The 14,603-nt window shown below is 39.6% G+C and overlaps 1 protein-coding gene across 1 annotated transcript in view; it reads right to left on the reverse strand.

Annotated features, from left to right (window-relative positions):
- PIWIL4 (piwi like RNA-mediated gene silencing 4) overlaps positions 1–12,024 on the reverse strand; it is a 44,181-nt gene extending 32,157 nt beyond the window's left edge. The window contains exons 1-5 of the mRNA XM_074335588.2: positions 11,771–12,024; positions 10,200–10,278; positions 7,096–7,227; positions 4,912–5,126; positions 284–405 (exon numbers count right to left, since the gene is read on the reverse strand). Coding sequence (XP_074191689.2) covers positions 284–405; positions 4,912–5,126; positions 7,096–7,227; positions 10,200–10,278; positions 11,771–11,857 — 635 coding nt within the window. The 5' untranslated portion in view covers positions 11,858–12,024. The remainder of the gene's footprint in view (positions 1–283; positions 406–4,911; positions 5,127–7,095; positions 7,228–10,199; positions 10,279–11,770) is intronic.
- Between the last annotated feature and the right edge of the window lie 2,579 nt (positions 12,025–14,603).

Consider the following 14,603-nt stretch of genomic DNA (forward strand, 5'->3'; position numbering starts at 1 on the left):
GTATGGGAAAAGGTACACTCCCCGCTACCACTGAGACGTCACAACCCTGAGTTCTTTGTCTCAACTCAGAAAATACTGGATAATGACAACGGGTGCCAGTTCGAGGCTGTGATTCACTCCGGTGCACCTTATTGCACAGGTTCAGGAAGGTACACGGACCATTGCCCTCAGATGACAGTGTTGCTGGCACACTGCCTACCAAATGACTGATAATCTTAAAACCCAGGCTCTATGCCGCAGGACATCATTAGGCTAAATCAGATTCCCATTTAAGGCACCTTACTTTCGGAAGATAATGCTGAAGACCTGGAGGCACACGGGAGAACTTGCTGGCAGCTCCCTCGTCAGAGTGACAGTCATCTTCACAGCCTCACCTCTTTGAGTTTCACTTGACAATTCTGTGACCTGGGAAAAGAAGTATTTCGTATGCACTCTACAGATGACCCCCGAGTGTGCAGAATGGAGATATGATAACGCCAGCACAATTTAATTCCCGTTAACACAAACAAGACTGCAAATGATAGCATGGGAGTCATAATGTCATCAACACATTATGTTTGGAGGGGTGATGTCCTCTGGATCTTGCTCATCCTAGAAAAATGACTTATCTCTCTACTCTCTAATTTCTTAATGGAGAATTAAAACCAGACTCAGGGTTTAAAGATTCAACCCAAAGAGAATTCCAGAATAGTGCTTCTTGACTTTTTGTGGGGAGTGGTGGGAGAGAGGCCACAAATTACTTTGAGAGTCTGATAAAAATTACAGACATTCTCTCAAGAAAAGTTCACGTCTGTATAAACCACAATGATGTACATAATATACCCACTTTCAGGGGGCTCATGGATGCCCAGAAGCCTGTTGGGGACTGTCCTGCTCATCCTGAGTGCATGGTTTTCGAATAACAGTCTCTCAAACGTTTATTTATAAAAGAAAAGAAAGAAAGCTAAGGACGGGAATAGACGAGGGGAAGTAAACATGGAGAGAGAGGAGAAAGTGGTAGAAGTTTAAAAAGATAGGAAATTTGCTTTTATTAATTTTTGAAAAGTCTAGAGAAATCCCTAGGGTTTTTATAATCTGAAACAATGTTCTAACAATATAATGAACGCATGAATAGGTCTCTGTATCAGCTGCCCAACTAAATTTAGAGCTCCTTCAACCAGACAGGGCTTGGTACAGGTTTCTGAAATAAAAGAATGAATGAATCAGTCAATAAAAATCACTGATCAAGGATTTTTCAGAAGGGTAAGGAATTAGAAGAGGTCAGTTCATTAGCAAGCATTTATGTATTTTACCTTTATTTTCTACAGTTAAAATGTAGTTTTAACTAACTACTGTTAGGTTGAACCAAGAACGTAGGGCAGGAATGGCTCATTGCATGCAAACAAAGAGAAACGGGTCCTTTCCCAGGATATGAAATATTTCACTGAGGCAATCTCTTGCTTCAGATAAAATTGCAGAGAAATCAGAGGTGGAGAGCTTCAGGAAGAGATCATCAACATCTAGGAGAAGTCTGGCAGGCAGGAGAGATGAGGGGCTCCAGAGATTTCTGGACAAAGAATTACGATAGCAGAGGATGCTGGCTGGCATGAGTGGGTGTGGGGAGAGCAGATGGTCCCCACCAAGACCTTTATCCAGCAACAGCACTCCTAACAGCCATCTACCGTGTTTCCCCGAAAATAAGACCTTACGGGAAAATAAGCTCTAGCTAGCATGATTTTTCAGGATGACATCCCCTGAACATAAGTCCTAATGTGTCTTTTGGAGCACAGCTTAATATAAGACCCAGTCTTATTTTGGGAGAAACACAATAAGAGCAACCTCTTCAGCGACCTCTGTACCTCCTTCCCAAACACCAACTCCTTGCTTCCTATGTCTGCTGTTGGACACCACACCCTCCAGTCCCTGCCTGGGCTGCTAGCCTCAGAGTGAGCTGTCACCTTTCCTCCATCCACTATCTAACTGGTCGGCAAGTCTTAGCACTTCTACACCAGCAATGTCTAATTTATTTCAGCTGCTCCAGAACCCCAGTAGTTAGCACAGAGCTTAAGAGCACTTGATTTGGAATTGGACCTCTGCCTCTTGCAGCCTGTGTGACGTGGAGCCAGTCACTTCAACTCTTTTAAGACCTTTCCCATCTTTAAAATGGAAGTGAATCCAGGGCTCCCTTTAATCTCAAGATTAAATGAGATAATTCATGGATCTTATCCACAGCAGCACTTTGTATCTTTGTTCAAGACCTTTTGACATCCTGCCCAGGTAATTCCAGTGACACTTTATTAATAATCTTCCCACCTTCTCCTGTCAACCATTCAGTTGGATGTGATCAGAGTAACTGTAATTTAACACAGCTACCATAGACGCTCTCTCTCAAAGGCTTCAGGGGCCAAGGGAGGACAGTCCCTCTTCCTCAGGAGGACATTTAAAGTTCTCCTGACTTTTAGAGCCACGCTTCTATTCCTTCCTGACTAAATCTGAATGATCAGTAGTTTCTAAAATGTGCCCCTCACTTCCTGTCATTGTGCCTTTGCTCCTTCTGGTTCTTCTGTCAAGAAACCAGCCTCCACCTCCACCCAACAACCCCTTCATTGAGCCAAATTCTACCCAAGAAATGAATTAAACATCACTCCCTCTGAAGTGTCCTGCTGGAAACTATCTTGCCTTGCATTAAGCTCTGTACCCAGACTTTAGGCAAGATACTTAACCTCTCAAAGGCTCCAGGGGTGATGAGAGGATTAAATGAGACAAATGGAGCCTGGAAGGTGTAATAGCAGCACTGGCGGTAGGTGGGACAGGAAGTTTCGAGCTGTTCAATCTAAGAGAGAAGTGCTGGGGCTAATCCAGAGAACCACCAAGCACAGGACCTAACACCTAGTAAATGCTCAGTAAATGTTAGCAAATTAAAACTACTCAGTATTATTATGGCACTTATTTCATTCCACTTTGCACTTCATTTGCGTGTAGGTAACTTCAGTACTAAATTGAAATTTTTTTGACAGCAAGCGCTTTTCCTTACTGATTTTTGTTTCCTCCATAGTGGCAGCACCCTGCTAGGTACACAGTAGGCTCTTTCTAAGTATAGAATGAATGCATGAGAGTGGCAAATAGATGTGACCAGTGACAGATACCCAGAATGTGGCCACAGACGCACAGATGGGGTCTGTGAGACAGTGGAAGGCCAGGAGGCAGCGGAACAGGGCTTCTAGAACAGTACCATTTGGGAGTGCAACGAATGAATCATTGGAGGAGCTCTCAACTAAAATAAGCTTCCTATGAAGTATGCAGAGATGGATGGGAGTACAGGATTATGCCTGAGTCAATATGAAGAAGGCTAGAATTAAAAGGTGAGAATAGCAACATTTTCTTTAGGACACTATTTCTTTTTCACTGTCACTGGGTGGCAGGCCATATGTTGATAAGGAATAAGACAACACACTTCTGTTTAAACCTAGTAAACCTAGGTTTCTGTCTAAACCTAGTATCACCTGTGTCTGGGAAATAAAATCAATAGGCCTGATTTGTCAAACCATGTTTTTACCATCTATTTACTCACCTGCCTCCTCATTAGACTCATTCCCAAGAACAGAAGGTATGTGGCACATATTATGCGCTCATTTTGAATGAGAAGTGAATAATATTAATGTATTCTTAGTATCTATAGAGTAAAATTTCTCCACTTTGGTTAGGTACATTAAGTAAGCTGGACCATTCAAGGGGGATATATAATAATTTTAATATATCTAAATTTCCAAACTGTTACTACAGATGTATCTATAAGCAAGATAATCTTAAATGACAACAATACACTTGAAATACATATTTAAGTATGAGTGGCCATATTACCACACTGTCAACATCTGGTCATATGCTAAAACACTGAGAGATCAATAAGGACTTATGATGAATAAAAATGTTTCTAAATTCACAGGTAGAGATTTTCCAAGCCCTTAAATTTAATCATATGGTATAATTTTAAAGTTCCATATCCAGATGAAATAAACACTCAAGTAGGCCCCTATAAATTTCAAGATCTCGTAAAAAGATACAGGCCTCAAGAGAACTTAGAAATACATTTCTTGAGGAAATTCACAAAAATTTACACGAATCCAGAAATTTACATTTATGCTATTGGTACCATTCTGATCAAAATGTTGAACTAAAGGATTAAGTTTTCCAAGGGATAGAAGCACAACGTTTTCATCCAATGCTCTGTTTTAATATTTCATACAGAACCTAGTTATTTTTTCCTTGCAGTGATTTTAATATTGCTTTAGAAGAAAGCATGTGATGAAGCTTCAAGACTAATGTCTTTGTTTTAGAACTGAAAGTATTGAAGGTATAAAAAATAGATAAAGGAATATGAATCATGCAATTGCCATATCCAGTGGTCACACAATTAAAAATATATTTTTAAGACTGATATCAATACTCATTACTTCATACAATGGGGCAAGTCAGGAAAGAAATGACAGTTTTAGAATCAGAGATTGATGTGAAGCTATTAGGACACATGGGAATAATCACGCAGGAGCAAAAATGTACAGTAAATTTGAAGCTCTGAAGCCACAGGATAAATAGTGTTTCTCAAAATCTTGTCTATTTTGGGAAAAGTTGTACAAGAATGCCTATTTCAAGGACATTTTGCCTAAAACAAGTAGTTGTGAAAACAGCGTTTTTATTACACCTGTTATTTTTAAAATGCCAGAGCATCAGGTTCTTTATTAAGAAATCAATTACTGATGAGGCCTTATTTAGGAAGTGCTTTTGCTCTCAGATGTGGGAACAAGCAAGAAGAAAGGAGTGAGGGAAATACCCATTGCAACTGTCATGAAAATCAGCTAACCTTTTAAATATATATGGATGAGTATAAATATACTCACGTGTGTGTATATTTTTTAAAAAACCATACTATACCTTTTCTTCCAGCTTTTGTGAGAGAAAAAGGATGACACCATCAAATGCTTTTGCTTTGTTGGAAAGTTCCCTATGACTATAAAGCAAAGCAATTCTCATTCTTCTAGATTCTAAATTTGGCGTGTATGTCACATGATACTGGTAAAGCTGCCAGTCCTGGGGCAAATCTAAACTAAAGAGATTGGTGACCAGTTTCACGGGTATTCCACTGGAACCTGAAGAAAAGCAATAAAAACCATTTTTTAACAACAACAACAAAATCCTTCCATGTTAATATTAATCACAACATTTAAAAAATGTATTTGCAAAAATAAGCACAGCTATTGCTATAAAGCCAGTATTCTTGTTCAGTGACACAAGACAAGCTCTAATAACCTATAGCCTTATAAACTTATGGAGTCCTATAAACACATATTTGGGAATTAAAAAGGGGTTGTGCGTAAAGCAGGCCTCATAAGAGCAGACAGTGACATTCTTATCCCTGGGAGAAGAAAAGCATCTGAATTCAATTTCCCCAGGACTCCTTCCAAAGCTTGCCGTCCAGTTCTGATTCTGTGCAATTCAAACCAGCTCAAATAATATTTTCAGATGCTGCTCTGAAATTATGCTGATCTCAGAGTATAAAGAAACTGTCCAGTTCTTACCATGAATACAACCCCCAACCTCTTGGAAATCCAGATAATCGAGTTAATCATACTTCTGAAAATTTTGAAATAGTTCATTCCGTGGTTAGACAGCTCTACAAATCCCAGAGAAGGCCCTTAGAGATTAAGGGGAGGACTGAGGAGAGAGGAAGGAATTATACATCTTTCCTGTGTGAAAACAGGGCCATTGGGCTTCTGTTTTCTGCAGGCACAGGAGGCCATGTGTGCTTCCAGGAATTCCATCACTTACAAAAATTTTTATTCACCTCTTCTAAGTCTATAGGACAGAATCAGAGATGGCCACGATATATTCCAGTTGGTCAGTGCTCAAGATGGCACAAGTTCCCTTCAGGACAGAATCCAGAAGGGCACAAATGAGGTATTTCTCATCTCTCCTTGAAGGGACTTATCCAGTGCTTGTCTTATAGAGAAGAATTATATCAAACAATGGAAGAAGTGGAAACATGAGCCCCCGAGGTGAAGAGAAAGAAAAAGTATCGTATATGCCTTAGTATTTCCTCAGCTTCTACCTGTGGTATAAAATCTGTTAGGAGCAAGGAATTATTGTGCTATTTTAATTAAACAAAGGCTTTTGTTTGTTCTTCCAGATCCTGAGGAAATAACAACATATTTTAGCTGCTCATATTAGGACAAAGAGAAGTCATCCTAGAATGTCAGAGCTGGAAGATCCTTCGAGATCCTCTACACCAGTATTTGCAAACTAATCATGACACCCCCCCACACACACCAGCGCTGTAGTTATGAAAGTACATGAGGTAAACCATCTTTTTTATGAAAACACACAACTGAACTGGGTCAGAGAGACTTCCACCCAGTTAGGGAAAGCACTGTTTCATGAAACCTGTTTCAATCATGTGTGTATAGTTTGTGTATGCTGGATAACAATGTATCTACTTCTTATTTTACTGCATGGTTTTTAAAAGTTTGAAAAAGACTGATCTGTATCAGGGAGTCTTAACTTTTGAGAGGGACTCTCAAAGCCTTTGAGGATCCAATGAAAACAACAGACCTACTTCCCTGAAAATGCTATTCCCACAATTCTGGGTGCAATTTCAGGGGAGAGCCTAGAATCTGGGTTAAGAATTACAGAACTAGGCCACATTTTTCTTTTTACAGTTGAAGTAGAAAGGTTATTATTCCCATACAGGAAAAGGACTAGGAAAGAGACAAAACATCTTTTTTAACCCCTACCCCAGTTGTAAAGAGAAAATGTTTTCAATGAGTGAAATGTGGAAGCATTTGAGATCTTGCTCCCCAGCATGGCATTAGCTTGGCTCAAATAAAGTCTCATTTTAAAAAAAAATAAAAAGTGAACTGCAGTTTTGGGGGAAATGTTATTATTTCTATTAATAAAAGAGATTTAAGGCTAAAATAACTATGTCTAGATAACGCCTTGAATCTAGATGTTCAATAAATATCTATTAATTATATGCACTCATTTATTTTAGATCTAGAAATTAAAATTCCTTAAGCAAGATCTGGTAACATTAAAAAAGTAAGTTACATGAACACCATGTACCTGTTTTGCAGTCTCTCACGTGGGTCAATTTCTCTCTGGTACACACACCCAAATCCATGAAGTCTCGTCTGATTTTCCCACCTCTTTCCATGAAGGTACAACCAGCATCATCAGAAGATACGTTATCTTTATCTAAAACATGAAGAGAACACCGTAATACTTCATTTTATTTTAGTGATATTATTTACAACTACTATATCAAAAAAATGCATCTACAACCAAAACTCAGATTTTTGTGGTTTTTAATAAAACTGGTCCACATTGCTGAAAACAGTCATGATTATACTGACGTCTTTAGCCTAAAAATTGAAAATTGTAAAGGAAGCATAGCACGTTTTATTAGAAATAATAGACCCAAGTTAGCCCCACTTCCTAACATTGTGGTCTGGTCTGATTCTCCTCTTAACTAAGGAGATAGCTCTATCTCCCTATGTCCCATCCCACACCCACTTAGGGAGGGTACTCTCCCTCCTTCAGCTCTCATGTAACACCATGAAGTTATACAAGGTCTGACAATTAAGTTCGCGAACTTGTTGCTAACCTTTTTTTATATCAGAAGGATTGTTCGTTATGAATTTGTACCAAATGGACAATTAATCAAAGTTTACTATTTGGAAGTGCTGAAAAGTCTGCATAAACAAGTTCGTCGAAAACGACCTGAACTTTTTGCCAACGATTCATGGCTCTTGCATCACGACAATGCACCAGCTCACACGGCACTGTCTGTGAGGGAGTATTTAACCAGTAAACAAACAACTGTATTGGAACACCCTCCCTACTCACCTGATCTGGCCCCCAATGACTTCTCTCTTTACCTGAAGATAAAGAAAATACTAACAGGAAGACATTTTGGTGACATTCAGTACATCAAGGGTAATACAACCACAACTCTGATGGCCATTCCAGAAAAAGAGTTCCAAAATTGCTTTGAAGGGTGAACTAGGTGCTGGCGTCGGTACATAACGTCCCAAGGGGAGGACTTCGAAGGTGAATAGTGATATAGGACTTTTTCTAGGATGAGTTTGCGAACTTGATTGTCTGACCTTGTAGACTAAGACCGTCCACACCAACTTCTGCACAGATTGGGGCTGAATCTCTCACCTTTCCCATCACAAGAAGAGAAATGCCCAGAACACACTGCCATAAGTCTTTATGCTAGAGAATGAAAGCCAGCATTTCACCTCGGGGCATACCACTCACAGTTAGGTTCTAGAGAATATGCAATTAAAATCCAAATGAGTACTTTCTGTTTAAACGAGTACAACGAGATGTTGATTTTTTAGCTACAACTTAGGCACTTAAAGATAACATGACAATGTAAAAATACAGAACAGTACAACAAAGTAACCTGACTCACAGTGTGACGCATTTCCAGACCTCTGACTTGACCGCTGTCCTTCAATAGAGTCACTGGATGCAACTAACCCAAAGGGCATCATCACTTGCTCAAAACTGCTATTCCCACCCTTTTCAGTGGAGTCTGAGTCTTCCAGGAAAATTTTAAAAGTTACTTAATTTTTAAAAATTATCCTCACTGGATTATCCATACTATTCACTGCTCTTGGTTTCAAAAGATGTTGGGTGGTTTCTAAAAATTCAGTCTACCACAGAATGGTAGTTGCCAGAGGCTAGGAGGAGAGGGAAATGGGGAGTTTTTGTTTCACAAGTACAGAGCTTCAGTTTTGCAAGATGAAAGAAGTCCTAGAGATTGGATGGTGGTGGTGGTTGCTGAACAATGTGAATGTCCTTAGTGCCACAGGACTGTACGATTAAAAATGGTTAAAATGGTAAATTTCATGTTATGTATATTCTGCCACAATAAATAAATAAATAAATAAATAAATAAATAAATAAATAAATAAATACTGAATCTACCCTCAAAGGATGAAGGGTTTCTATCACTTAATAGTTACAAGAATGTGCAGCAAACATGGAAAGCAAGTCCCAAGGAGAAGCGGGGTTCAGGTGTGAATGGGGGCAGGAGTGTTGGACCTGACGCACTGGCTCTCGGAGCAGGTCTTCTGAGGGACCGCATTCACTTCTGTGACTTCAGATCACAAAGGGTACTTGAGCAGAGCTAGGAAAACCCCAGTGGGAAACGAGAGAGCCACAGTGGGTGGCAGGACTGATGATCCTAAGAGTCTGGAAGAACCTGAGTGCTGAGAGCTTACATGGTTAGTAGCAGTTAATCACTTAACTTTCCCTGGTCAGAGCAAAGGAGATGGCTAACAGATTTCGGCAGTGGTTTTGGGCTGAATTCAACAAAATTCCTATGTTGAAGTCCTAACCTCTAATATCTCAGAATGTAACTGTATTTGGAGACAGACTCTTCAAAGAGGTAGTTAAGTTAAAATTAGGGTGGTGGCTAATCCAGTATGACTGGTGTCCTTATAAGAAGAGATTAGGGCACAGACAAGTACAGAGGGGAGAACATGTGAAGGCACAGGAAGAAGATAGCCATCTACAAGCCACGGAGAGAGGCTTTGAAGAAATCAACCTTTCAGACACCTTGATCTTGGACTTCCAGCCTCCAGAATTATGAAACGTATATTTCTATTATTTAAGCCACCCAACTTGTACGTTGTCATGGCAACCCTAGCAAAGCAATGCTCTGGGTATACCAACTCACACTGCGAGAGCAGCTACTTGGAGTAGCATGTTGACAAGAATCCTGAGGCCAAATATGGATTTACAAGAAAGAGAGCTACCAAATGGTGACTTTTACCACAGGTGGGGAAGGAAGGAGAGAGCAGTGGCAGCAAGCACGCCAGGTTTCTACCATCCCTGCAAGGTGATGGCACTGACATTTACATGTCATAATGAATTCTAAAATGTTTTTCAAAAATTATTGAGTGAACACAAAGAACCCAAACACTAGCTTCCTGATGTCTGCAGATTCCCAACTGCCAACCACTGTCAGAAAATTCAGCAGCAGACTCTATGTTTGGGAGTCCCAAGGAAACACAACAAACACAGGGAATGCTTCAAGAAAAGGTAAATGGGATTCTCAAGAAGTGACCCTGCTGCTGTAAGGTTTAGTAGTCACTGCTGTTCCATTCAGTTGGAATGGACTGGAATGGAATGGAACAGACTATTGTACTTACATTGCTGTGAAATCCCGCTTGTTCCCACGAAGCCACAGTGGGACAATGCTTCATTATTACTAGGATCAATAGATGTAGGCTAAAATGGGCAAAAAAAAGTTTTGGTCAGATATGAGATGTTCATTCATAAACCAAAATGTTATAATAAAATAAGACCAAGGCATGTCCTAAGTCATTAAATTGCCATGAACTAACACTAACAGGTAAAATGCTTAAGAAATAAGACATTGCCCATTCTAGAAAAAAGGAGAACAAGCAATAGTTCTCCCCATTCATCAGACTTTGATTTCAGTACCAACTGTGAGCCAGATGCAGCCACTAGACCCTGGAGGTATAAAGAGGCAGAGATGTGATCCTTTCAACCAGGGAGCTCATTAAAGGAAATGGGGTACACATGAGCATCACCTCACGCTTCCATGGCCCACAGACACGGGGCCTCCAATGTGAACATGTTTGTAGCAAGAAATAAACTGAAACAAAAACTCATAGACACAGACAATAGTTTAGTGGTTACCAGAGGGTAAGGGGGGAGGGGGTGGTAGATGAGGGTAAACAGGGTCAAATATATGGTAATGGAAGAACAGACTCTGGCTAGTGAACACACAATGTTATATATATGGATGATGTATTACAGAATTGTACACTTGAAACCTATTGTAATTTTACTAACCATTGTCACCCCAATAAATTTTAATAAAAACAAAAAGACAGAAATTGAGCCCAGAGGATCTGGGTCACCAGCTCAGGTGATGACTGTCCTGAATAAACTTGTCCAAATTAGTTCACAGGTGACGGGGAGCCATTAATTTTTCTTTTTTCATAGTAACTACTTCTCTTTGTTCAAGAAGGAATATATCTTGTCCTGCTAGAAAATGCATGAAGTCAAGAGAAGACGTTTTCATGAGAGTAAAGGCATAAAGACCACAGGATACTCACTTCCATACTTTTGGTCTAAGAGATTGCTCCAAATACGAAAGAGTACGAGTAACATCACTCAAAAGTTATTCATTTGATGGTCAATCCATTCCAGCTGCCTGAGTCGAACAAGGAGCCCTACCTCCCCACAGTGGCTGCTCAAGAAAAAGTAGTTGAATCAAAACCATATCTGTGTCTGAGATTACTTATATTTATATACGAATTAACAAGAGGAAGCGTATTAAATTATATACTATATAATGGTACTACTGAAGCTACAGCAATTTTTACCAGAAGACTTAACCCCAAATCAAGTAACTAAAATTGGGAAACTAGCAAAGGACGACACACTTGCCTCCAATGTTCAGTCCTCTTCACTGGCCAAAATATCTACCTTAAAATCTTACTCAGGATAAGATCCTAGAAGGGGAAAAAAAAAAAAAGAGAGAAACCCTGGAAAGACTCAAAGTTCAGAGAGACGATAACCCACTACTTCCTAGGAGAGAGGAAGAGAGATCCACAGAAGGCAGTAGCCATGAAGGAGAAAGGTAGGAAGGAAAGGGAGGGAGGGAGAGGGGGAGGCGGAGGGGGAGAGGGAGAGGGAGAGAAAGAGAGAAAGAGAGAGAGAGGAGGGAGAATGTCCCCTTGTCACGCACCCACTGCGAGGATTGGGGGCGCCCCATTTCCACCGCGCTGGGACTGCGGACGATGCCTCTCGCTCTCACGCGGGCCCGTCCACTCATGTTCCGGAGGAGCCGAGTGACTTCCAAAGCAGCAAAGTGCCAATTAGCCTATTTTTCCATTGGCATCCAAATGGCACGGCTGTGACCGGAGGTGGTGGTTCTCTGGTCGCTGGGCTGGAAACGACCCGCGTCCCACGCGTGGGCGGACAGAGCACACACAACCTGCCGGTTCCAATGGGGGTGCGGAGGAGCGCAGTGGAAAGAGCGTGGGCTGGGCGGGGCGGGGGCGGGGGCGTGGGCAAGGGCCCGGGCTCCCCTTTTCATTCCACCCCTCCCACCCAAATTTGGCATTATTCAGCTCCCTAGTTGTTTGCTCATATTATGCGTGTAAGGTCGCATCGAACTTTTTCAGTTTGTATTTTCTGCTCAAGTGTGGGTAAGTAACTCCTTCCTCATCTATGTGAGACGGTGTGAGTTCCGGTCTTATTTTTGGGGAAACTCGGTAGCTCTGGAGTTTTCCATTCTGTGAATTGTCTGTTTATGTACCTTGTTTTTAAAATTGGGCTTCTCGTGTTTTCCTTTGTGATTTGGAAGAAGTTTTATATATTTTTTGACATTGCAAATATCTATTCCCAATCTATCCCTTTTTAATTTTGACTGAAGTCCTTTCTCTAACAAGGTATGTACTCAAATATACCAATTTTTAATTTTATGATTTGTCTCTTCTGGGTCTTCTTGAATGAAAATTTTCCCTGCCCTAAGATTACAAGGATATTATATGGCATTAAATGTCTCGTAGCCTTCAGGAATATGTATGGACACAATGCTAGATGTTTCCATCTGTTCAAATTCCCTTTAGATCCTTTAGTAGCATTTAAATTCTTTTTCATAAAAGTCCGGTGTATTATTTAATTTCTGGACATTTTATAATTTTTTTGTTACTACGGTGAACTGTTTCTTGTTTTTGTTATATTTCCTCATTAGTTATTACTTGTATAGACACAAAATACTGATTTTTATAAGTTGATATTGTTTATTGAGTTTGCTAAACTCCTTAGTTCTTACAGCTTCTCTTCTGATTTCATTTGAGTTTGAATGTAGATGATCATACCACAAATAATAACAATTTTATTTCATCTCTTCTTATTTTTATTTTTCTTGTCATGTTGGTCAAGTTTTCCTGTACAATGTTGAAAGCTACTGTGACAGCTGCCATTCTTGTCTTCATCATGTTATTAAGGAAGGTACCTCTGAAATGCCTTCATTTTGTTTGATGTTTGCTGTAAATATCTGATTTATCGTGTTTATCATTTTAAGGAAGCTCCCTCTATTCCTAGTTTTCAAAGCTTATTTTAACCATAAATATGTGTAGAACTTTATTAAATATTACTGAGGATCAATTGAAAAGCTTGTGCTAAGGTTATAGGCACAGGACAGTTCATCAGAGTTATGTGGGGTTCATCAGGATGGGCAATAGGTGGGTAAAATGTGGTAGGTGCATAGAGTGGAATACTAGGCCAACAGTCACAAACAATGACTTACAGATACATTCAGCAGCATGAATAGTATCTTTACACATTGTGTTGAATGAAGAAAAAGCAAGAAAAGATTGACATCTATACTATGGCAAAACACCGCGTTAAGTTTTAAAACATTAAGGACATATGTACTTGGATATGTACTAATTTTTTCAAGTAAGGATTTATACCCAAGGATATCCAACAAGTATAATAAATTAAGTACCTATATAAGGGAGAAAAATAGGAGTGGGAATCGGAGAAATGAAAGGGAAAGCAAAATATAATACAATATAGAACTTGCAAAGACCCATGAGAACCATGTATAATGAACTGAAGAATACGGTTCATTCAACTTTCTGTACTTAAGGTCCTACAATTAAATAAATATTATAGCAAATGTCCAGAGAAAGAAAAACTCCCACTATGTATTAGATGTTAACTGCTTAGCCATTGTGATGGAAATCTTCCCTAACATTATCTGCCTTCTGGTCTACAGTGAATGCTCTAAAGGTCAATTAACTCCTTCTGGATACCTGAACTTACAAGCATTGACTATTCTGTGCTGCAGAGATGCATCTGTTTGTTTACACAGAAACCCATTGTGCTCCAGAAAAGGATTTAAATAAAACAAGAGGGAAAATTGTCACAGTGGAGAGCATCTCTGTTCCCTAGTTCCTCCCTAGTTCTCTATTCCTTAGGTTTGCACTTTCCTCACCCCAGCACTCTTTCCCTGGGGAAATCTATCCATCTCCAGCAGGAAGCCTCACCCACTGACCAGAGGGTCAATTTTGATTTTCTTTGGCCCTAGTACTTTTACCTTGGTGGGAACCTTCTTCAATTATATATATATATATATATATATATATATTAGAAATTATATATATATATTAGAAATTATATCTTACAAATTAGATGGTATAAAAATGATTATATTTTAGATTCCACATATAAGTGAAACCATATGGTGTTTGTCTTTCTCTATCTGACTTATTTCACTTAGCATAGTACCTTTTAGGTTCATCCATGTTGTCACAAATGGCAAGATTTCATTCTTTTTTATTGCTGGGTAATAGTCTATTGTATAGCCATACCACATGTTCTTTATCCATTCCTAGAAACAGAGACCAAAGGGATGGTTACCAGAAGGGAGGTGGTGGGGGTAATGGGTGAAAAAGGTGAAGGGAAGTATAGTCAATAATATTGTGATAAGTTTGCACAGTGACAAATGATTCCTAGAATTAGTGGGGTGATCACATTGTAAGGTATAAAAATGTCCAATCATTGTA

This window comes from Rhinolophus sinicus, chromosome 14, assembly GCF_057876585.1.
Source record: "Rhinolophus sinicus isolate RSI-liver-muscle chromosome 14, RSI-T2T, whole genome shotgun sequence".
Classification (NCBI taxonomy): Eukaryota; Metazoa; Chordata; class Mammalia; order Chiroptera; family Rhinolophidae; genus Rhinolophus; species Rhinolophus sinicus.